The 26,020-nt window shown below is 38.7% G+C and overlaps 1 protein-coding gene across 13 annotated transcripts in view; it reads right to left on the bottom strand.

The window, feature by feature from the left end:
• The window catches only part of TTC3 (tetratricopeptide repeat domain 3), a 119,812-nt gene that overhangs the window by 51,935 nt on the left and 41,857 nt on the right, over positions 1-26,020 (bottom strand). For 12 of the 13 annotated variants that reach the window (XM_019964161.2, XM_019964128.2, XM_019964119.2 and 9 more), the window contains 13 exons: positions 25,074-25,119; positions 23,954-24,074; positions 23,358-23,421; positions 21,167-21,227; positions 18,116-18,200; positions 11,920-12,054; positions 11,107-11,187; positions 8,902-9,014; positions 6,082-6,202; positions 3,552-3,674; positions 2,554-2,655; positions 927-1,019; positions 191-255 (listed from right to left, as the gene is read on the bottom strand). In XM_019964161.2, the coding sequence (XP_019819720.2) occupies positions 191-255; positions 927-1,019; positions 2,554-2,655; positions 3,552-3,674; positions 6,082-6,202; positions 8,902-9,014; positions 11,107-11,187; positions 11,920-12,054; positions 18,116-18,200; positions 21,167-21,227; positions 23,358-23,421; positions 23,954-24,074; positions 25,074-25,119 (1,210 nt within the window). Of the gene's footprint in view, positions 1-190; positions 256-926; positions 1,020-2,553; positions 2,656-3,551; positions 3,675-6,081; positions 6,203-8,901; positions 9,015-11,106; positions 11,188-11,919; positions 12,055-18,115; positions 18,201-21,166; positions 21,228-23,357; positions 23,422-23,953; positions 24,075-25,073; positions 25,120-26,020 lie in introns of those variants that run through there. The other variant, XM_070796816.1, reaches the window with a different exon arrangement.

The following is a 26,020-nucleotide window of genomic DNA, read 5'->3' as shown; positions in this document are numbered from 1 at the left end:
TATTCAAGTTTTTAGCATTTAACTATTCAAGGTTGTCTTGAAAGTTATAAATACCTATAAAATTCACTTCAAAACTACTTATTTGGATATGTGTGCTGAGCCAATTTTTAAAACAGCATTATTTAGAAATGTGTGTTTAATAGAATCATATTCTAATGGACATTATTAATCTGATTATTAAAAATCTTACCTAGAACATTTCTGTTTCAGAATAGGTCTTGGAGGAACCTTTTCTTTAATGACCTTGTGTTCAAACTTTAAATAAAACAGAGACATCTAAAATTTGTCTCATGCTCCCACGACATTAAGCATAAAATCACAAGTTTAATACGCATTTCAAAAGCATAGTCAACATCCAAATTGATAGAGAACAGTAATGATACTCTGACCCAAACAAAAGCCCAGAACACTTTAGCAACACAATTTACTGAAAAGAAGAACAAGAGAGTACACACAGTTAAAGAAGGTTGAAAAAAATTAAGAGTAAGCAGATCAAATGAATGACAGATGTCATTACAACAACCCACTCCTATAGCTCCCACATAGTGCAGCTCAAGACCCTCCCTCCCTCCCTAAGATCCCCCACCTTGTCAATACCAAAAAGTTTACTGGAAATTTAAAAAACAAGGTTATCAAAAGGAGTAAAATCAGTAAAACTGAAATGCAAAAAACCTCCTTTGCCTTTTAGGAGACAAAAGAACACTAGAATCCTTAATTCCAAAGAATCATTCTTTAAAAAAAAAAAAGAGAGAAGCAGCATTCTTACATCCTATTATTTCCTATAATTTCTTATATTAAGTAACTATTTCGTTCCTGGAAAATGCAAGATCCAAATAGTTTAAGTTCTATAAATTTATGTCTCATATTTTATAAGGTATAAGCATTTTGGTTATCTATTTAATGAGATTTCCCCAGTGTCTACTTACTTCACATTTAACTTGACCACCACTGCTGAAGATGATAATCTTTGAAATGATTCCTTCACAATCAGGAGTAAGACAGATTCCTTGCAGAAAATCCTATTTGATTTAAAAATGGGAGCGGGGAGAGGGGTTACATCTTGGCATAAATGTACACATGTATGCCATTTTAACCAAGGAACAGTCAAAATATGATCTAAAACCTTCTTCAGGAGGCACTGCAAAGTCCCTTCTCACTGTCATCTGATTTCCAGAGCATCCAGCTGCAGGGCTGTCCGCCTGACTTGCTTGGTCATGTAAGGTGAGCTGCCCTGACGTGTGCTACCATCCACACCAAAGCTTTAAGAAACACTGAGTGGACTGGCCACTGCTCTTTCCTCTAGATCACAAGAACATGTCCCAGTCACTCTTCAACCTCAATTAAGTTAGAAACAAAGTCCAAAAAAAAAAAAAAAAAAAACAAAAAAAGAAACAAAGTCCACAGCCCCACAGACCAGAGCTGCCATTGCCCAATCCTGGACAACAACTGCAAAACTGCAAGACAAGTAACGTAAGCAAGAAACAAGCCTTTCTTACTTTAAGTCATGAGACATTCGAGTTACTTCAAGGTACCCTAGTGAAAGCTAATATACCGAGGGTACTTCAACTCAGGGGAATGGTTAGGACCACTAAGGGCATGGGTATAGCTGGTGGTGGTAGTGGCAATTTTGTCCAACTCTTTGTGACCCCATGGACTGTAGCCCACCAGGCTCCTCTGTCCATGGGATTCTCCAGGCAAGAATACTGGAGTAGGTTGCCATGCCCTTCTCCAGAGGATCTGCCCGACCCAGGGATTGAACCCGGGTCTCCTGCCTTGCAGGTGGATTCTTTGCCGTCTGAGCTACAGCGCCACCGCCCTGAGGGTATAGCTAGAGAAGCTCAACTGAAGTGAGACAAAGACAGCACGAGCGACTCAACGGCAACAGTTATTTGGTCACATCATCACACCTCTAGATAACAACAGGAAAATGTGTAAAATATGAGAATTTATTTTTACTAGACTTGAATATTACTTCTGCTAACATTCACCTAGCACAACCACCTTATTCTTTTCTCAAGAGGCTAAAAGTAGTGTAGAATAAGGTTATTTTTTTTAAGTCCATAGTTTATATGAATAAGAAACAAAGTCTATGAATGAAGATTATTAAACTATGACTGCTCTCAAAGTATATCTGGCTAATGGTAATTAACATAGTTATCTCACTAATTAAGAGAAACTCCAACCAAATATGGCAGCACAAAATTTAAGTTGATTTCTTAATACAAATTATCTCAAACTTTTTTAGGAAATAAAAAATTTGAGGCCCTAATTCTACATCATAACATGAAATAATTTATTTTTGATCATACATTCCCAACATAAAAGGGGGCGGTTCAACAATTTATTAAAAGCCTCTATGGTTATTGCCTTTACACTTGTATAAATGAAAAACAAAAACTTTGTACTTTATCATTAAAACTTTTAATACCTTCTAATTATGTCTCACACAGAGAAATTCATATTCACTTAAGACTTTTCTTGAAGATTCTCGGGGAAGAAAAATCAATATACAATAAGCATACTAAAAAATCCAGAAAATCTTGTTAGTCTTACCTTGTCAATTTTATCATTGAAGGTTGTTGTTTTTAACTTCTTCCAGCAGTTCATGTGAAATTCTATTTTACAATACTGGCAACAGCTGATCCGTATAAAACCCTGGAGTTTTAAAACAATTTTTAATTCACATCTTAAAAATGTCTACATACACACTTTCACATCCACAACACATAATAAGACAGAGACGTGTTTGCATTCACCTGGCAGACATAACTAGATGTCACATTTCCTCCCAGGGAGTACAGTAGTTCCATACCCCAGACTGCCTAGCGCTGAAAACACTGAGCTTGACTGACATTCATTTCCACAATTTACAGTTGTGTATTCCTTTGAAAGTGAAAGTGTTAGTCGCTCAGCTGTGCCCGACTCTTTGTGACCCCATGGACTGCAGCCCACCAGGCTCCTCTGTGCATGGGGGTGTTCCAGGAGAGGATACTGGAGTGGTTTACAAAATATCAAATACTTTATAAACTTTATTTCATCTGAACTACTAACCAGGGCAGCAGGCAGCTTCTATTTTCTTGAATAAACTAAGGTGCAGTGTTCTATTCACTCAATTAACTGCCAGACTCAGTCTCAGATTTAGGTTAGGGGTTATTCAGTGATCAGATTGGTTCCTAGATTTCAATTCTTCAGATTCCTGGATTCAAATTAAATAAGAAACTAGAACTGCAGCAAATCAGGGTAATTACCTCACAGTGCTTCCTGTGCTCCTAAGGAGCAGGCAGTTACACGAAGTGGTGGCTAGAAGGCGGAAATGGACTTAGCTAGCCTGCCTTCTCAGGTCACCACCACTGCCCTCGGTGTTTATGTCAACGACTCTGGGTCCCCAAGTGAGGTGCTGCAGACTGAAGTCAGGGGAGGAGGCAGACAAGAGGATGTGAAGCTACCAGCAAGTCAGAGAACTTGGGGGGCTCCAACTAAAGAATTTGTTCTGAAACCATTTTCAGGCACAATTCAGCAAGTTCATGTCCCGGTATACCCTCATTCTGTACCTTAAAGTCTGGATCAGTTATATATATCTGGATTTTGGAATATCCATGGCACTTCTGATAGCAACAAGTGGCATCCGGCACTGGAGGGAACCTGCATTCTTCAACAAATTTCTCTAACAGCATCTACAACAAAAGTAAACAAAAATGATATGACAACACTAATTCATCAAATTCTTTCAATAATCTCTTGCCATTAAAATATTTTCAGCACACAAAGGACCAAATGCCTTTTAGCCAAGAAACTACATACAACTTATAAAGTTTTTCCTCCTGGAGAGAGACTGATACAGAGACATGCTGAGAAAAGAATGGAAGAAAAGGACTGAACAAAAAATTTTCCGAATTTCAGACTGAATCAAAACCTTAGCCTTTGTTGTAATCCTCAAACCTCATTTTACAATACATACCTCTTAAAAACCTCCTTTAAGCATTCAGAGGCGCCTAATGAGGTAGAATTAGCCTTAGGACTCCACTTTCTGCCCAGGGTCACTTCACCTGGGACATCCTCCCACCCCTACTGACATTCCTCCTCCTCCCTGAACCCCGGAACTTGTGCTTGCCCATCCCCTGAAGAGTTACACCACTGCCACCGAAGTCCCCGACACTCATGCCAGGCTTCCCAGGATGGTTCACTGTTATCAATATCAATAGTTCCAATGCCTCCATCCCAGTCCAGAATAAAGAGAGGAAAATCCAACAGTCCCTCTGTTTTATTTCTTATAACAGTTTTGTTCATATATAATTCATGTACCATACAATTCATGCACTTAAAGTGTATAGTTCAGTGGTTTGTTAGTATATTCGGAGTCATGTAACCATCACCATAGCCTAAATTTAAAACATTTTCACCACTCAACAAGAAATCCCATACCCATGAGTAATCCCTCATCTTTCCTCAGTCCCCTATCCCCTGACAACCACTAATATACTATCTGCCTTCAAATATAGATTTTCCTATTGTGAGCACTTCATTGGAGGTCCAGTTGTTAACACTCTGTGTGATTCCATTGCAGGGGGCACAGGTTCGATCCCTGGTTGGGCAACTAAGATCCCACATGCTACATGGTGTAGCCCCCAAAGAAAAAAGTCCTACTGTGGAGATTCCAGATAAACAGAATCACACAGTATCTGGCATTTCGTACCTGGATTCTTTCACTCAGTGTAACATTTTCAAGGTTCATCTATGTTGTAGCATGTATCATTACTTCACTCCTTTTTATGGCCAAATGTGTTACATGGATACACCACATTTTATTTAACCATTCATCAGCTAATAGCCTTTGAGTTCTTTCCACTTTTTGACTATTTTTAATAATGCTACTATGAACATTTATGTTTAAGTTTTCGGGAGAACTTATGTATTCCTGTCTCTGAGTATATTTAGGACTGAAACTGCTCAGCCATTTGGTAACTCTATCTTTAACCAATGAAGAACTGCCAGACTGTTTTCCAAAGCAGCTCCACCATTTTAAATTTTATAGCAATGTATGGGGGTTCTGATTTCTCCACATCCTTGCCAACACTTGTATTGTCTTTTTGATTACAGCCACCCTAATGGGTGTGAAATGGTACCCTGTTCTCATTTGCATTTCTCTGATGGCTAATTGTTGAAAACACTTTGCACATTTATCATCTATTTATACAAGCTGTTGGCAGACACTCCTATGCAGATCTTTCAGCTACTTTTAGAGTAAGAGTTGATGCCTGTGCTTGTAAAAGCTTTAGTTAAAAGCAAGTTCTGAGTATACATCAGGGCTCACCACAAGTTACAGCCTATCCCAGTCAAGTTACATGATTTAGTCTTTCTAGAACTGGCAAAGCACCCCATGATTCTGGATATGAGACCAATTTATACTTTTTAGGTCTTCAGTGTCAATAACTACAGAAATTATAAGGAAACAATCATGTGAAATCCTTCTCTAAGTACAACCAGCACACAACAGTGCACTCTAGCCAGAATGCCTGGATTCAAGTCCCAGCTCCACCATTTCCGAGCTGTTTAATCTTGAACTCATCACTGCGGCTGCTGCCAAGTCACTTCAGTCATGTCCGACTCTGTGCAACCCTATAGATGGCAGCCCACCAGGCTCCCCCGTCCCCGGGATTCTCCAGGCAAGAACACTGGAGTGGGTTGCCATTTCCTTCTCCAGTGAATGAAAGTGAAAAGTGAAAGGAAGTTGCTCAGTTGTGTCCGACTCTTAGCGACCCCAGGCAAGAGTACTGGAGTGGGGTGCCATTGCCTTCTCCGGAACTCATCACTAAATCTGTCTAAACATAATCTTCCTCATCTGTCAAATGGGAATAATCACAGTGCTCATCACATAGGGTTGCTAGAAGAGGTACAGGTAATGATAAATGGAAGGTGTATGATAGGCAAATAGGAAATGCCAAATAAATGTTGGTGACTCCACCAGTTTTTAAAGGGGAAATGAAGGAGCTGAGGACAGAGTGTCATCTTATACCTGAGTCAAGATCACAGGAGTGCAGATGAGCTTTTATGGTTAGTAAGAAGCTCTACAGAAATAATTACCTTTATCTTCCCTGGCTGAGTCTCCTCAATAACCACATTACTTGTGGGCCAAGTTAACACTCCAGGAAGACGACAGATCAAGGTTCTTGCTTTCTCAAAATGATTAAGAGCTTCTAAAAATCTAAAGTCAGAATTACGAAGAAGGTATTAAAGATGAGACATGAATTTCCACTCCCCACAAGGCACAGAGATTTCAAGCTTACCAGGAAGAGTACATTTGACAAATCACTGCACAGAAATATTCATGGTAACCCATATTTTCTTCAAAAAACCAAGACATTATCACTCTTTGTTACAAAAGTAATATAAATTAAACACAAATGTACCAGGACACTGGTTTTACTATGGTAGGTGCACACTAGTTTTAAGCTGTAATTTATTTTTTAAAGTTTTCCACAATTAACACAGAAAATTGAACAAATTTGGTTGTTCCATTTTTATTTAATTTACTAATCTAATTAAAGGAGGTCCTTGTAGTGCAACATCATAGATCCATTTCAACTAATTAATCATAAACGGGGAAATTTTTTTTTAACTTGATTCATTTAAAATGGCTATAATAAAATCTCTCTGCTATAAAACTGTTAAAGAGCGTGTGTATTCTGGACATCTTTCTTCAGCTATAAAGCAGTTATTATTTTAACACAACAAATGTGTATGTAAACTTGTTTTACTATAAATGTGATATGTTTTAGTGCCAATTTACAGTTAAAAAAAAATACCAATAGATTCCCAAAGTTCATTCAACCAAAGAATATTAGAATAATGAATTATAAGGTTCTCCCAGTCTCTATTCTTGTTAGACTACAGAAGCAAAAGGTTTCCTGTTCTTCAATCTTGAAACCATCTTCCAATTGAAGAAGTCATTTTTACCTTTGCACAGATGACTTCACCTACAGAAATGCTAGACCACCAACCACCGTAAGACGGTTATAAACAGCAAGACTTTAAACCAGAGACTACACATTACAACAGCAAAAATCCAGCTAGCTTATTGGTCACTGGATGCCAAACTGTATTATTTTGAAATTAAAATTTAAAAGCCTTTCCACAACATTGTAAATCAATTATACTTCAATAAAATTTTTAAAAATTTTAAATGACTTTCAAAATGGTAAAAGACTTCTTCACTTATCACAACCTCCATGATGTTACATATTTGTTATTTTCCTAGATCTAGTGAATATGTACATGTGGTCACTGCATTAAACGGGTGTGTCCTAAACAACTTATGCTAAACTTTCAAATTAATTGCATTTGTTATTACCGTGGAGATGACTGCAAAATCCTCACTACCTCTGATTCTTTATCAGTTTCAGAATCAGTCCTTCCAATGAATATTCAGGGTTGAATTTTCCTTTAGGATTGACTGGTTTGATCTGCTCACCGTCCAAGGGACTCTCAAGGGTCTTCTCCAGAGCAATTCAAAAGCATCAATTCTTTGGCACTCAGCCTTCTTTACAGTCCAACTCTTGGATCCATGCATGACTACTGGAAAAATCATAGCTTTGACTATACGGACCTTTGTCAGCAAAGTGTCTTTGCTTAATACACTGTCTAGGTTGTCATAGGTCTCCTTTCAAGGTGCAAGCATCTTTTAATTTCATGGTTGCAGTCACCGTCTGCAGTGATTTTGGAGCCTAAGAAAATAAAATCTGTCACTGCTTTCACTTTTCCCCTTCTATTTGCCATGAAGTGATGGGACTGGATGCCACGACCTTCCTTAGTTTTTTTTTTAAAGTTGAGCTTTAAGCCAGCTTTCTCACTCTCCTCTTTCACCCTCATTAAGAGGCTCTTTAGTTCCTCTTCATTTTCTGCCATTAAGAATGGTATCATCTGCATATCTGAGATTGTTGATATTTCTCCCAGCAGTCTTGATTCCAGCTTGTGATTTATCCAGCCTGGCATTTCGCATGATGTACTCTGTATGTAGATTGAAGGCAGGAGGAGAAGGAGACGACAGAGGAGGAGATGGTTGGATGGCATCACCAACTCGATGGACTTGAGTTTGAGCAAGCTCCGGTAGTTGGTGATGGACAGGGAGGCCTGGCGTGCCGCAGTCCATGGGGTAGCAAAGAGTTGGACACGACTGAGGGATTAAACTGAACTGACTCTGCAGGTAAGTTATATAAACAGGGTGACAAAAATACAGCCTTGTCATACTCCTTTCCCAATTCTGAACCAGTCAGCTGTTCCATGTAAGGTTCTAACTGTTGTTTATTGACCTGCACATAGGTTTCTCAGGAGACAGGTAAGGTGATGTGGTATTTCCATCTTTAAAGAATTTCCCACGGTTTGTTGTGATTCACACAGTCAAAGGTTTTCAAGTAATCAGTGAAGGAGAAGTAGAATACTGGAGTGGTTTGCCATTCCCTCCTCCAGTGGACCACATTTTGTCAGAACTCTTAACTATGATCTGTCCTTGTTGTCCTTGGGTGACCCTGCACAGCATGGCTCATAGCTTCACTGAGTAAACAAGCCCCTTCACCACAACAAGGCTGTGATCCATGAAGGGGTAATGTAAACCATTAATTTATATCAATTCAGTCACAATTTATAAATGACATACACCAAAACATACAATATAAAACTTCTTGTGCCACATTATTAATGAGTTTCTTATTAGATTCAAAATTAGAAAGCACTAGTAACTGAATTGTTGACTTTAATAATTAATATTGAAATGCCAGTCCTCAAAGTAAACACAATTATCACAGTATGTAGAAGATGTCAAAATCATTCCAGAACAGGGATCATCATCCCATGAGACTTCAAATGAGTTGCCAGCCTAGAGCATAATGTAGTGTAGCTTCCACTAACCTGTTTTTTTTCAAATACACTTTTCCAATTCCACAGTAGGCCAAGCAATCAAGCCCCTCATTGGGGTAGTGTTCAATCATTCTCTTGAACTGGTTTTCAGCTTCAGATAACTCCTTCGGCAGCAATGAGAACAGTGATCACTTACACAGAAAGAAACGCTGGGAACAGATTTTACCTGAAGGTTGATTCTTTTTGTGTGATATTAAGAACAACTGTATACCCAAAAATTTCTATGGCAAAATTACACCTTCTGCATTTCATTTTCTTAGCAATTACATAAAATATGGCCATATGGATACTCAGACACAGAACCAAAATGATCCAGCTCTGGAATGAGAAGTTGGCACTAAACACAGGCAATGCACCAAATGAGCATTTACTAACACACACACAGGACCCAGTGTGTGCTGGCTAAAAAAGGCATAAGCTCATGGCAAAAAGACTGATGTGGATGCAAAGGTACTATAACATGTATCCTAGTAAGCACTGCTCCCTTAGAGTCACAGGAATTCCAATAATGTTGCCACAATGTTTTGTGACATAAGACAAATGCTGTGTCTTAAAAACAGCTATTTAGTAAAAATTTAGAACTTAAAATACATTCTTTTGACAATTCTCAACAGTGGAAGCCTCTGGGCTTTGAATGAATTTTGTTTTGGAAAAAATCCAAAAGATATTTAGCTCAAAGTAATACTGGCTGTCACTCCATTGTGGGTGATAAAGGAAATGTCACTACAGAATGGAGTTAATAAGAAGCTCTGAAGCCAGTTCTAAAGGAGGCATTCCAAAGCAAGGGCTTCTCTGGAGTAAATACATCAATTCCTTCTGGAGATACTCTGATTGATGAAATTCTTTTAAATGTCTATCATTCATTTAAGTTCTATCACTCTGTTTTTTTTTTTTAATCAAAATTAAACCAAAGTAAGTTAAAAATGTAATAAACTATTTCTTCAATTCTGATGAAGCAAAATATGATATTTATTATTACTCTGTTGAGAACATGTCGTTCTGGCTTCAAAAATCTACCAGAAAACAGAGTCAGAGAGTCCCTAATGGAAGACATGAATCTGCCACATCAGGACAAGGGAAGCAGCCTGTCGTGGGGGAAACGACCCTCAGGCTCTGTGGACCACTCAGAGAGTGAACCTCATTAGGTAGCTGTTAGGGTTAAGCCTCATCTAGCCTAGGAAGCTTGGAACCTAAGTTGGTACACAGGGTAACTCCTACCTGAGGTTAATTATAGAACCATTTCTACTTTTTTTCAAAAATCCAACACCATGGAAAGCGGAGTATAACGCTGGGAGGTGCAGGTATGTAAGCTTTCCAGGAGCACACTAAAGGACCATGAGTCATGGACACCAGTGCTCACACCCATACCCTGACTGCATGCTGTTATGGGAAGCCCGAACTCTGGGAAATAATAGAATACCCCAGATACTTGCTATCCAGAACTAAGAGCTATTAATATTAGCATTTTAAGTATGTTTTTAAAAATAAAACAGTATAACACAAAGCTGAACTCTCCTTTTTTAACCTCCCGAGTCCAACTCCTTTCTTCTATCACTAAATGCAACCATTATCTTAAACTTGATATATAAGGCTAGTTCATGTATTTTTTTTTTCTTTTACAAGATGCAGGTAGCCATAAGCAATATATACTTCGCTCTGTAAATATTCCAAATTGTACAGAAGTGGTATCACATTGTTTACTACATTTCCAACTTGCCTTTTTCCCTCGATGTATTTCCAAAATCTATCATGACACATCAGGTCCTTTACTTTTTATATGAATAAAAAGTAGATTCCCATTGGTGACCTGGCATAACTTTTTTCTAATGGAAATACAAACTAAATTTTCTTTTAAAAAAAATACCACAAACTAAATTAAATTTAGGCATTTCAGAAAAAATTATCATCGCTTCTCAGCCTTTTGGCCAAGATCAAGTGTAGAAAAAATTATCAAGAAAGTACACAGACAGCACTCCCTAAACTTACTGTGCTAATCATCGCATGATTTACATCAGTCAGATCATTATGCTGTACACCTTAAAATTATACAAAGCTGTATGTCAATTATCTCAGTAAAACTGGAAGAGAAAAAAAGTACTCAGAAGGAAATAAGCCAAGAGGGGAAAACTATTTTAACATACCTTCTAAAGTTAATGGCGTATTTTAACAGTCTATTATCACTGTTATAAGTCTTACCTCGGGCTGTCCTATTCCAAGGAGTGAAATGGCAAGTCCGTAGACTACTAACACGTAGTTAATCATGGCCAGGTTTAATTGCTGTCAATAAAAATCCTCTTGTTAAATATCTGAACATAATTCTGCCCAATTTATACCATATAATACGATAACCACAACAGTAAAAGAAGTGTAAACAATCTAATTGCTACTGGGTCAAGGCCAAACAGAATTAGAAAACATATTTTGCAAAGATATGCAATTATATTGCTATGAAGTGTTTAAAACACAGAACCCCTGTATCACAATTACTTGAACATGGTTCATAGTAGAAAAATTGGTATCATATTCTTCTGCATAAAAATGGGAAAAGTAATAGACTACATTCTTGGGTTAGCCATAAAGTCCATTCGGGTTTTGCCATACCATCTTATGAAAAACTCAAACAAACTTTTAGGGTCAACTCAGTATTTGCTTTCTCACAACCCCACAAAAACTATTTACCTAGCCAATACTCTCTTTGTAGATGAAAAGACATGACTAAAGTGAGTCCAAATCCTTGATTTTGTACTCTAATAAAGAGAAAAGGCCAAGATCTCTAACGAACACCAACTATAGAGCAATGAGAGTTTAAACCCGGGTTGTATAGCTAGGGCAACCATAGAGGCTCAATCAGAGCATTATCTGCTTCTCACAACCTGGAGTAGGTTCAGCCAATCTCAGAACGGTCTAAGATACAGTAAAACAACGAAACCAACCAAAGTTTTGATTCTCGTCTACATTCCTCTGAAATGCGTCAGCACTGATAAACAAATCACCCGGAGGTGATTTTACCTTTATTTTTTGAGGATCTAAACCGTTGAGCAACTCTGTGAAGGCTTGGGCGGCGCTGCGGCAGCGCTGCTCCAGCAAGGCCGTGTAGCCATCCTGAATTAAACTTCTCAACATTTTCATTATATTAGCAAAATCCTGCAAAAAGAAATTCTATTTCAGTAGTCTAGAGCTATGCATGTTTAGTCTAAAACATAAGATGCCAAAGTTCATCATTAAGCAGTTATACCTTATAACTGATCATAAAATATGCAAAGCTAACCTTTATGCATTATAGTCCTTTTTCAGCATACCACCATTAAAGCAGAAATTAAAACATACAGCTTCACATCTTAATTCCAATGTTTCCAGTGCTGCCCATGACAGGAAAGGGTGGTTCACTTTCTAATACTAAGCCGTGTTCTCTTTACCAGACTAGACAGACAGTGTTTGGAAGTTTTAACAGCACAAATGGAGAACATTAGCCATCATTTAAGTGAGTATATTATTTGGCTGAGACTTGAACAATTAGACAAGTAAGAACAAGCAATCAATTTACGGGTCACTATCAGATTTCAACAACTGCCCTCATGTCCTGAAACAAACCCTAATTCTCAGCAAGAAATGGCTACTTTTAATCAGTAGCTCTATTCCCGCCTAACATGTACTTGAATATAATTAGAATTATTGGGAGAGATATTATAATACTAGGTTAAATGCAAAGGGAAGAGCAAAAAAAAAAAAAAGCTATAATGCATCCTGAAATAAAGCAAGAAAAACTTTATAATCTGAATATACATGAGCATATACATTATAATCTGAATTCAGATTTCAGTTACATGGCAATAGCTATAGGCCAGAAAAGTTGTATGAAGACTGGAGAAATAAGACTACAGGCTAAACTTACATCTCCTCACGTCTTGACATACATGTGTACGCCATTCACTGGAGCAGAAAATGCAAATATGTGCATGACATTCCTCACTGTCTAACAATGAGGATCCAAAACACACAGAGGGAAAAAGTCTGGTCACAAACAAAGCTGCTGCTGCTGCTAAGTCACTTCAGTTGTGTCCGACTCTGTGCGACCCTATAGACGGCAGCCCACCAGGCTCCCCCATCCCTGGGATTCTCCAGGCAAGAACACTGGAGTGGGTTGCCATTTTCTTCTCCAATGCATGAAAGTGAAAAGGGAAAGTGAAGTCGCTCAGTTGTGCCCGACTCTTAGCGACCCCATGGACTGCAGCCCACCAGGCTTCTCCATCCATGGGATTTTCCAGGCAAGAATACTGGAGTGAGTTGCCATTGCCTTCTCTGACAAACAAAGCTACCTATTGCTTTTTGTCCAATGAATCAAAGTTTAAGAGAATTTTACCCCTGAATACACATAGAAAAGAGCAGGTCTCACATAAACTTAGTGTTTGCAATACAGTATTTAAATAGCTCAACAACAGCCATATTTATGTTATAATAAGAATTTTAACACTTACAGAAGATGATGTGCTATCTGCACACATATTAGTTTATTAGCCTTGAATGAACTAATTCCATTCCATCTTTCATTCTAGAAAACAGATGCATTTGCCTTATGTTTCCATTGGAAATTAACCCTCTCAATACAAGTTAGTGGTCTGTACTGAAAGCTCCATGAGTGGGCTGAATGGCACTGCCAGGCCTCGGCATACACAGGGGCCTAAGTAAAAGTGTGTTAAACAAATGAAGGCTCAAAAATAACTATCATTTTTATTTAAGCAATCTTTTGTCTTTACAAACTGTCTTTAATATTTAAGTCCCTCAGTCTTTAAGATCAGTGAACTCAAAATAAAGCGACAATTTAAACACTATTAGAAATTCTAAAAATGCTTTCACGCAACTAATTAGAAAGCTGTTGAAACTGATTAGGAAACATTAAAAATGCTTGAAACTTGCTTCATTCCAACAGACCTTAAAAAGAAATGTCATATATACCTAAAATAGATAAAAGAATTTTTAAATGACTGACATATGGAAATAAGTATTGTGTTCCATGTTAATATTCATTTGGGGGGGATTTAAATCCAGTATTTTATTTTAGAAGAAACAGACCTATATTTACATAGAGCACTGAATTGTCAAAGCAGACTTCTATGAATCACATTTAACCAAAACAAACAACTTTTCACCAAAAATAAGTCTATAGGTATTCAATGACTGGAATAGTGATTAATTATGATTGGTTCTGGAAATTCTGGATTCTGTTGTTGTTCAGTTGCGTCTGACTCTTTGCGACCCCATGGACTACAGCACACCAGGCTTTCCTGTCTTTCACCATTTCCTGGGGTCTGCTTACACTCTTATCCATCGAGTCAGTGATGCCATCCAACCATCTCATCCTCTGTTGTCCCCTTCTCCTCCCTCCTACCTTCAATCTTTCCCAGCATCAGGGTCTTTTCCAAGGAGTCAGCTCTCGCATCAGATGGCCACAGTATTGGAGCTTCAGCTTCAACATCAGTCCTTCCAATGAAGATTTAGGGTTGATTTCCTTTAGGATGGACTGGTTTGATGTTCTTGCAGTCCAGGGGACTCTCAAGAGTCTTCTCCAACACCACAGTTCAAAAGCATCAATTCTTCAGCGCCCAGCCTTTTTCACAGTCCAGCTCTCACATCCATACATGACTACTGGAAAAACCATAGCATTGACTAGACGGACCTTTGTCAGCAAAGTAATGTCTCTACTTTCTAACATGCTGTCCAGGTTTGTCACAGCTTTTCTTCCAAGGAGCAAGTGTCTTTTAAATTTCATGGCTGCACTTACTGTCTGCAGTGATTGTGGAGCCCAGGAAAATATAGGTTGGTCACTGTTTCCATTGTTTCCCCATCTATTTGACATGAATTGATAGGACCAGTAGTGATGGGACCAGGGCTTCCCTAGTGGCTCAGACAGTAAAGTGCCTGCCTGCAATGCAGGAGACGCAGGTTCCACTGCTGGGTCGGAAAGATCCCCTGGAGAAGGAAATGGCAACCCACTCCAGTATTCTTGCTGGCAAAATCCCATGGATGGAGAAGCCTGGCGGGCTACAGTCCACAGGGTTGCAAAGAGTCGGATACAACTGAGTGACTTCACTTTCTCTTTGAAATAAATAATGGATAGTGTTAAGTCCACCAACTTTGTTCTTTTGATGGGACCAGATGCCATGATTTTTGTTTTTCTGAATGTTGAATTTTAAGCCAGTTTTTTCACTTTCCTCTTTCACCTTCAACAAGAGGTCTTTAGTTCCTTGTTGCTTTCTGCCATAAGGGTGGTATTATCTGAATATATGAGGTTATTGATATCTCTCTCCAGGCAATCTTGATTTCAGCTTAAGCTTCATCCAGCCCGGCATTTCGCATGATGTACTCTGCTCATAAGTTAAATAAGCAGGGTGACAATATACAGCCTTGACATACTTCTTTCCCAATTATGAACCAGTCCATCATTCCGTGTCTGGTTCTAACTGTTGCTTCTTGACCTGCATACAGATTTCTCAGGAGGCAGGTAAGGTGGTCTGGTGTTCTCATCTCTTTAAGAATTTTCCACAATTTGTTGTAATCCACAGATTCTGTTAAAGTTTCTATTTCTTTCTGAGTGAGTTTTTATAAGCTGGATTTTTCTAGACATTTGTCTATTTCATCTATATACATTTTCAAATTTCTTGGTATAATGTTCATAATAGTATTTTGATATAGTAATTGTAATATTAAAGAGTCTGTAAGTAATGTACCTTTTCCATTCTTGAAACTGCTTTATTGTATCTTCTTTGATCAGTCCATGTGTGCTCAGTCCTTTCCAACTCTTTGTGGCCCCAGGGAATTTTCCAGGCAAGACTACTGGAGTGAGTTGCCATTTTCTTCTCCAGAGGATCTTCCCAACCCAGAAACAGAACCTAAGTCTCTTGCATCTCCTACATTGGCAGGCAGATTCTTTACCACTAGCATCACCTGAGAAACCCATCAGTGTCCACTGCTGTTGTTCAGTTGCTCAGTCATGTCCAACTCTTTGTGACCCCATGGACTGCAGCATGCCAGGCTTCCCTGTCCAACACCAACTCCTGGAGTTTACTCAAACTCATGTCCACTGAGTCAGTGATGCCATTCAACCATCTCATCCTCTGTCACCCCCTTCTCCTGCCTTCAATCTTTCCCAGCATCAGGGTGTTTTCTGATGAATCCGCTCTTCACATCAGGTGGCTTAAGTATTGGAGATTCAGCATCAAGTCCTTCCAATGAATATTTAGGGTTGATTTCCTTTAGGATTGACTGGTTTGACCTCCTTGCAGTCCAAGGGACTCTCAAGAGTCTTCTCCAACACCACAGTTTAGTTTCCATGCTGCTGCTGCTAAGTCGCTTCAGTCGTGTCCAACTCTGTGCGACCCCATAGACAGCAGCCCACCAGGCTCCCCCATCCCTGGGATTCTCCAGGCAAGAACACTGGAGTGGGTTGCCATTTCCTTCTCCAATGCATGAAAGTGAAGTCGCTCAGTCACGTCTGACTCTTAGCGACCCCATGGACTGCAGCCTACCAGGCTCCTCCATCCATGGGACTTTCCAGGCAAGAGTACTGGAGTGGGTTACTGGTGTGTAAATTTTATTTATGTTGTCAAAGACCAAGAGTCAACTTTTAGCTCTGTGGATCCTTTATGTGTTGTTCCATTTCATTACTTTCTTTTTCTTTTAATAGGTGAGAAGTAGACTTATTCCAGTCCATTCTAAAGGAGATCAGCCCTGGGTGTTCTTTGGAAGGACTGATGCTAAAGCTGAAACTCCAATACTTTGGCCACCTCATTCGAAGAGTTGACTCATTGGAAAAGACTGAAGCTGGGAGGGATTGGAGGCAGGAGGAGAAGGGGACGACAGAGGATGAGATGGCTGGATGGCATCATCGACTCGATGGACATTAGTTTGTGTGAACTCCAGGAGTTGGTGATGGACAGGGAGGCCTGGCATGCTGCAATTCATGGGGTCACCAAGAGTCGGACATGACTGAGTGACTGAACTGAACCAAGACTTATTTAGAGAGAAACACACTCCACAGACTATGGGCCATCTCAGAAGTTGAGAGGCTCATTTCATTATTTTCTACTTTGTTATTTCCTTTTACTCTCTCTTTTCGTTGTTTTTTTTTTCCCCCTTGTTCTTGAGAGGAAAGTGTCACTAATTTAAAAGTCTTGGAAATCCCCTGGTGGTCCAGTGATTAAGGCTCCACACTTTCAATCCAAGAAGTCAGAGTTCGATCCCTGGTCAGGGAACCAAAGATCCCACATGCTGCAGCAATAAACAAGTAAATACATAAATGTCTCTGTTCTTTTAATACATGCATTCAGCTTGACAAATTCCCTTCAAAGTAATCTTTTAGCTGTATCCCTTGCATTTTTTAAAAATGTTTTGATAGCAGTTTTAGGTTTATAAAAAAACCTAAGAGGGAGGCACCAAGATTTCCACAAACTTCTTGTTCCCTTAAATGCATAGCTTCCCCACTATCAGTATCACTCATCAGAATGACATACAGTTGTTTTTTTTTTTCTTAAACCAAGGATTAACCAACACTGACACCACATAATCATCCGAAGCCCACAGCTTACCTGTGAACCCTATCTATGGCTCACTCTTGGTGTACATTCTACAGGCTCAGACAAGTGCATAATGTATCCATCATCTATACTATCAGACAAAGGATTTTCACAGCCTGAGAAATCCTCTGTGCTCTGCCTATTCATTTCTTCCCCCTTAATGTACATTTTTTATTATTCAATATCATAGAAAGAATTTTATATACAGTTATCTGATAAATCAAAGAATAAAACGTTTGCTCCTTTAAGATTTTATGGTAGGTGTAATAAAACTGCAGGTATTTAAACCTTTTAAAATTATTTAACTTAAAAGTTAAAAACTTTGGGAAGCAAAGATCGCCAAAGCTTTACATCTTTGGAAAGACTTGCTTCTTCCTTTTAAATCTTTTGGAAACAAACACTTGTGCAGTATTAACCATTAGTTAAATCTCAGGTTCACATAATTACCAAGTTAAAACTTAAATTTAATGATAGTTTGGTCTCTTAGCAATTATCTATTAAATTCTATGTCCATAACTAAAATTACATTAGAAAAACCCAAAAACTTAAAGAGTGGTACGTGATTAGACTTATTCAAGTGACAAAATGTTATGTTCAGAGAGTCTCTTTTCCATTAGCAAAGTCTCTGCCTTTACCTGGTGTGCGGCTCTGGAAGATTTAGAAAACTGTTTCTCCAAGATGTTTTTTAAATCTACTGGTAAAGTTTCTTGTGAACCAGGGCTAAAAGAGAAAAGTACTGTTGTGAATTATTTTAAAACAATCCTGCTTATATAAAGGAAAATACTATTATTTACTGAAAGTCCTATCAAACATTGAGCAAATGGAGAGTCACAAATTCCTAAACAGAAATATTACCAAGATGCTGATTCTCTGCCAAGTAACTTCTAAGTTTAATAAAACCCCTATTAAATTAGAGGGGAAGGAGGACCAGAGGAACTCATTATACAGACATTATGGAAGAACAGCTTAAAAAAAAAAAAAGAAATTTGGGATTTACACTGATCACCAAGTTATTACAAATGTAAGTCATCAATAACAACAAACTCCTGAGACAATCAGTGTGTTCAATAAATACCGCAAAGATGCTCCATCTTATGCGAAAATCAAACAAAGACAGAAACATTTCAGAAAGGCTGAGCCTAAAGTCGGTGTTTTCTGACACCAGTTGTGACTCCAAATGTGTGGCGCTTTGAAACCAAATACCTGTGATTTTCCACACCAATTCTGCAACATCAACTAAGAGTCCAACAATTCAATTCTAACACCAGCTACAGAGTTAGTAACTCAGGCCCCACAGGTTACAAGCTCAGTCCCACAAGGCTGCCCTCACTTCAGCCACAATGGGGTACCCAGGCTACCCATGCTTATGCCCCACTGATTACAAATTCAGGGGTTCCTGTGACCACCCCTAAGGTTCAACTATTCCTGAGGACAACCCACAGAACTCAGGAAAGCACTTTACTTATGGTTATCAGTTAATCGTAAAGGACAGAGGTCAGGAGCAGCTCAGTGGAAAAGACTCAGGGAAGGTGTGGGGGGAGAAGCACCATGCTGCTTTCACACTGCCCCCGAGTCACTCTCCCCGCCATCTCCATGTAGTCACCAACCCAGAAGCTCCTTAACCCCTGTGTTTAGACGTTCTTATTGAGGTCTCATTACACAGGCATGAATGATTAAATCACTGGACACTCGTGACTAAACTCAATTTCTAGCTCCCTTCCCCTCCCAAAAGATTGGGGGGTGGGGGGTGCTGAAAGTTCCAACCAATCACACGTTTTATCTTTTTGGTGACCACCCTCGATCTTGAAGACAGGGGCCCAACCTTGAGTCACCTTATGAGTATAAACTCAAGGAGGGAGGAAGGAGCTCCAAAGTCTTTTGGAAGTAACCAAAGACTCTCTCTTCACTCAGGAAACTCCAAGGGTCCTAGGAGCTCTGTGCCAGGAACTGGGGACATGGACCAAATCTATAAACATCCTTCTTATACCATACCCTCTAGTAGCTCAGTACCAGTATGAACACTGCTCATTTTCTGAGAGGAAAATACGGCAAAGATAGTTACACATGCCCTTTGATGGCAATTCCTACTCAAGAAATTTCCTCCTTCACATAACATCTATTTCATGAAATATCCTACAGCCATGAAAATGAAGAATGTAGATATCCATGGTCTGATATGGGAAGGTAGTCAAGGCATTTTAGAAGAGATAAAGGCAAGCTAGAGGCCAGAATGGTTCTAACAATGAAAATGATAGTGTTAACAATGATGACAGTTCCACTGTATTGAACATTTACTATGTTCCAGGGCTCTAAGAATTTTATGTGGTTGTCCTACTTGGGCTTCCCTTATAGCTCAGTTGGTAAAGAATCTGCCTGCAATGCAGAAGGCCTGGGTTCAATTCCTGGGTCAGGAAGATCCCCTGGAGAAGGAAAATGGCAACCCACTCCAGTATTCTTGCCTGGGAAACTCCATGGATAGTGGAGCTGGTGGACTACAGCCCATGAGGTCATAGAGTCGGACACGACTTAGCGACTAAACCACCAAACCACCATCCACTTTATTATTTAATAACCTCATGAAATAGATATAATCAAGAAGAGTATTCAGTTTGAAAACAGAAACCAAATATCAGGAAAATCGAGTTATCTTTAACACAATGGGTTGAAACTGTATGCATTCAAAGAATAAACATGTACTGGGTTTTGATTTCTTTTTGTGCTGAGAGAAGAGGGGTGAGGAGGAAGACCCAGGGCTTTTCTAACAAATAAGAGAATAACATAAGGCACTATGGCTTTGCTTTGTATTTAACTTTGGTAGAAGCATCAAAAAATGGTACTTCACTAATTTCTCTTAATGCTATGATATTCAAATGATATTCATTCTCCTTGAAGCACCTATCAAGGAATCAGCCTTCAGATACAAAGAGAAAACTGAAGACTAGTGGAACTGTGGCAAGGAAGGCTTTGCAGTTTCACCAGCATCATTTTCATTGTTTTCATGAATTTCTGTATCTACTATAAGATTTACGCTTTCACTTTGCCATCAATTTACATCGCTGTACGTAATGGGAGATTAACTATAAAGATTGGTGCCAAGAGTTCCTACTGTTAACTGGGGGAAATGCTTGGTAGAACCAATTTTGTAAGTGGTTGGTTTATTAGTAAATCCTTTCCTCTAATGGGATAATGACTCAAAAGGGCCTGTGAATACACATACAGCCATGTCAGGGCACGCAGAGTTAGTTTTCAGATGGTCAAGAAATGATTAACAGTGATTTCTAAAGAAAGGCACTAGAGAAGGAACTGAGAGACAGGTGAAAGCAAGCGAACAGTGAAGGAGATCAAATATTTACAGTTATCTGAATATGCCTTCCTCTTCCTCTTATGAGCATGTACTTTGAAATCTTAGAAAATTAATGCTGCAATATCTATTATATGACTCTCAGTCAATTAACATTCAGGATTAAAAAATCCTTTAGCCAAAAATCATCTTCTTCTAAAGACATGCCTAGACATTTGAAAGAGATGTACTTATCATAATACACACATGCAAAAGTAGCTACTACTTGAAAGAGATTTTTCCTTTCTTCTTGGGAGGTGGACATTATGGAAACAAAATAAAGCAAAAGGAAAAAAAAAAAAAAGATAAGAAACGTACCTGGAAAAAAAAAAAAAAAGAAACGTACCTGAACTTCTCCAATTCATTGTTTCGAGATTTTTGTTTCCCTTTATATTTTGGAGGCTGACCTGTGAATACAAAAGTATTTGTTCCTGAAATCTGTATGTAAAAATCTACAAACTTAAAAGTAAAGTTTTTTAAAAATGTAAATTGGAATAATAAAGCAAAGGGAGCAATATTGTGAGTCTAACAGGTAAGCTATTAAAAAAAAAAGCTACTGATAATGTTTCTCTATGTATGCTATAAAATTACTGTAAGAATAAATTATAATGATGATTATCATTTAACCCTACAGTAGATACAGAAGAGATATAGTTTACAAGAAAGACAGATACAGAAGAGATCTAGAAGGCTATAGTTGCTTTTTTTTCTTGTTTCTCAGGCTATAGTTTCTATTCTCAGGGAGTTTATAATCATATGGGAAGAAAAGACAGTCACTTCAGTAATTAAATAACAATCCCCACTAAGAAAAAAAAGAAGATTCTATGTTGTTATTGAAATATTAATCCCATAGTAACTGCTCTTGGTAATTCCTAGAAGGGAAAATCAAGTAAATTGGAGTGACTGGGAAAGGCATCAGGAGGGATGCAGCATCTGTGTTTAAGGTAACAAGTAGGATTTTACATAGAATGGACCAAATGGAGTTCATTTTAAGCAGCACTAGGCAAACCTGTGTGATTGAGGGGGTTAAGTAAGGACAGGCTGAAAGGGGCAGGTGGTGTGAATGTGTGCATGCCCAGTGCTTCTGACTCCCCAGCTCTGCAGCTCAGCCTTGACCTCCTCAGGAGGAGCAGGGCACCACTGTACACACTGTACACAGTTGTGCAGAGGAGAGCACAGGTAGGGAGGAGGTGCGTCTGAAGGAAGCTTTGGGAGAAGCAAGTCAGCTATGTACGAGGGAGGGGCTGACAGCCTGAGCTCTGGGGGCCTCAGAAAACCAGAGACTTCTAGAAAGAAGAGTTCCAGTTTGATTTCTACTGGGTGACGTAGGGCTAAATTTAATTAATCTAATTCTGGGACCTCAATTTCTTTGAACATAGATGCAGAACTATGAACAGTATTTAAATGATTTAAATGATCTAATAATGGCCTAAGAAATATTAATAAATTAAAAGCTGTTTTTATAGAAGAAGTTTTATTTTCAAATATTTTGCATATGCCATAAAGTCACATCAGGTAAGGCAGGCCCCTGTGTTTCCCCCCTTTATATCTGTGCTATAGTGCTAACTAGTAGTAAGTGGTTGGATATGCAGCACTGGAGCCTAAGAGAAGATAGAGCTGCAGGAAGTAAAAGACCGAAATGACTGCAGGAAAAATAAAGGAACAAAAAAACTAGTGAAAGAAAAGAGGCCAACAGGATCACTAACTAGAAGGTCAACCATCTCACCACAATAGCTCTGGAAGGAGCTCATGAAAGCTTGAGGAAGTAATGTGTGTATAACCACAACTTTGAACCATCGAGAAAATCTGAATTCTCTCAAACTTTGTTTTAAAAGACAGAGAAGAATGAAATCCACTTCAGAATGACTTCCTTCAGAAGCAGGAAGTATAAAGGGACACTGAGAAAAAATGTGGCATGAGTATTTGCTTTTCTGAAATCTTTCATTTCTTAAGACACCAAGTAGATGAGGTCTGCTGTGTGTCTCCATGTTTTCTAGATGCACAAATAAATGAATGCACTAAACACATATAATTTAAATAAAGTAGTATTAAAGTATATGCATTCTCAACATATACTTAGGGGTGACATCTCCCCCCAAAAAGTTGGAATTGGTTACTGGAAGATGAAAAAAATCTGTTTTTATATATAAAGCACACATGTACATACAGAACATAAAACAGACAAATGGTATCTGAAGTATTAAAGTTTCATGAAAGGAGAAACAGCTCTGAGAGCAGGGGGTAGATAAGGAAAGAAACACTGGCCTAGTGGAAATTAGGTAGCAGACCAAGAGAGCGTCATTTTTCCTTTCCATACCTTTACCTGGATTTCCAAAATTAAATTTATTAAGTAATATGAAAAGACTGAGCATTTATTTCAAATAAATATTCCCATTTTTTTCTAGACTCAGAAGCACTGCAAAGTAAAAGGAGAACAACAGCAAATATAAGTGAGGCTTTTGCGAATTTTAGCATGTAGAAGCCTAGGCAACACTACATGAATTCAGCAAAAACTTACAGAAGGGGAAAAAACTCACTTGATGGCGGTACAAATTCAGGATGACAGTCACAATCATCTACTTTCAGAGCTTCATCTACCACCTACCATGAAAATAAAATTACTGAGACTTAAGAAAAAAAAAATACAGCCATGAACAGCTAAATAATTAAGTAGAACAGAATTTATCTAAGCACCTAAAATACTCAGCTTTACCAAATGAATAAATCAACAAAATGGTAAGTACTGCACAATAAATGCTGAATTAATCCTATCACCTCTTTCCTTATGCTCCTCTCCCAAACTGAATATAGCCTCTTTGAGACTTTCATTATTAACAACAAAAGAATTATATGGTGAATTGGGAAAGTTCCCTTTAATGCCCATCTAAGTCCAAAACACAATTCCCTTTTTTCCCCCCTCAAGCCCCGGAAAGAAATATAAATGTGAACTTGACCTTTGAGTACATTACAGGTCAGAAGAAAACTGACACAGGTCATCTGGGACACTGAGCACAGAGCCGGGCTATAGGCTTAGAGACGCCTGTTAGTTTCCATTATCACAAAAATAGTACTATAAAATATGAGACTATCCATACTCAAAATAATTTTAATCTTGGTTTTTAACTGAGCTTACCTTTGGATTCTGATTACCACCGTTTGCCATTTCGTGGTTAGTTTTTCTGAAATTTTTTTCAGTTTCCACAAAGTTAAGTGAAGTACTAAATGCAGGTGCTGATAAACTAGGTATGTAGGCCCTGAGCGGTAATAAAAGAAATAATAATTTTATTTCTATTGATTAGTATTTTTTAAAAGTTATCCTTCAAACAAGGAGATTTTAGCAAGTATAGCCTTTTTTCCTCAAAAGCAAAGTAATAGCTTCAAAAAGAACCTCTACCTCTGAGATTGGGTTTTTATATAAATATTGCTTTAAATTTGGCATTAAAACCTCAAAATAGATAAAGAACAACTCAAGAAATGTATACTGGTTTCTAATATTAAAATAAGTAAGTCTCGTTATAAATTTAACAGCTTCAACATCCCAAGCATGTGGGTAAAGTTTAATCTATTTTAACTGCCAAATAAAAAAACGTAGAATCCTGACTGCTGTTTGTTTTCTTATGAGCAGAAGAAAATGAGCTCAAATCTATCTGCTGCCTACTTCTAACAGGAGTGCCTCAGCCTTTTTTTGAAAAGGTATAAGGAGGCTGGAGGTGGATGCTTCTGGGATGGAGGTGAGGGGTGAACGGCACAGATTGTGCCCCTGGTCTCTGCTGCCAGGACCCTCATGCCCAAAACTGGTGCCACCGAGGCACAGTTATGTCTTCTTAACACTTCACACCTCCTCCCCATGGGCTTAGGCTATGGATCTCCAGTACACATATATGCAAATAGCTCGGCAAAACAAATCACAGGTCATCACCTAATCTTACAAACACACTTTAAAATCTCCTCTTGGGATTTCCCTGGTGGTCCAGTGACCAAGACTCTGCACTTTCAATTGCAGGGGTCCTAGGTTCGATTCCTGGTCAGCAAACTAGATTCCACATGATGTAATTAAAAAGTCTGCATGCCGCAACTAAGATCTGGGGCAGCCAAATAAAAAAATATTAAAATCAGTAAAATAAAACCTCCTCTTGTCCTTCCATTCCCAACTTTATTGTGGTTGCTATTATATACTAAAGCATCAGAAAGCAACTCGAACTCACAGAGCAAAACCACTCCAAGTAACAGCTACTGATCTGACATTAACTCACCTGCTTTCACAGAAGGCTTTGACTGGATTACTAGCTGGTGTTTGACCTACAAAAATGAACCACACACACACACAATAATCAGTGGATTGGCAACACATACTTTAAAATATTTTCACATTTCTTTTAGGCTAACAATAAGACTATCAAATTTAGGGAACTGAAAAATAAACCTAGGCAATTTTACACTTCCGTATGTTTTTAGTTTTAGAACGATGTCAATAAGATGCTGCTGCTGCTGCTGCTAAGTCACTTCAGTTGTGTCCGACTTTGTGCAACCCCATAGACGGCAGCCCACCAGGCTCCGCCGTCCCTGGGATTCTCCAGGCAAGAACACTGGAGTGGGTTGCCATCTCCTTCTCCAATGCATGAAAGTGAAAAGTGAAAGTGAAGTCACTCAGTCGTGTCCGACTCCTAGCGACCGCATGGACTGCAGCCTACCAGGCTCCTCCATCCATGGGATTTTCCAGGCAAGAGTACTGGAGTGGGGTGCCATTGCCTTCTCCACAAGATGCTACACAAACCTTATTTGACATCCCATTACATGTGATCATTGAGTAGATGCAGCAATGTATAATCTCAATCAGAGATGGTACCTGTCTTCGAGGAGCTCACAATCTGATAAACGTGTCCTGTTGGATGACAACATCTGACAGTGAAACAGAACTGCTGGGCTCAGCTTCGTGAGACACTAACTACTCACAGAAGAAAGAACGGGAAAGGACTCTACGCTGAGTAAGGTGATTTCAGGCACTGGAGGGAGCAAAATGACTCAGGAGGGAAAACAAGGGCAGAATGAAAACCTGGAGTTCCCAGCCTGCACACTAATTTCTGATGTACCTATGTATACACACACATTCAGCATGCTACAGAATTAGTCACAAACTTGGTGCAAAAACAAACAACACTACTGAAGGGCCTTTTCTTTAGGAAATAACTATAATAATGGA

Source organism: Bos indicus, chromosome 1 (assembly GCF_029378745.1).
Source record: "Bos indicus isolate NIAB-ARS_2022 breed Sahiwal x Tharparkar chromosome 1, NIAB-ARS_B.indTharparkar_mat_pri_1.0, whole genome shotgun sequence".
Classification (NCBI taxonomy): domain Eukaryota; kingdom Metazoa; phylum Chordata; class Mammalia; order Artiodactyla; family Bovidae; genus Bos; species Bos indicus.
Note: the sequence above shows the minus strand (reverse complement) of the source record. Positions and strands in the feature narration are given on the sequence as shown.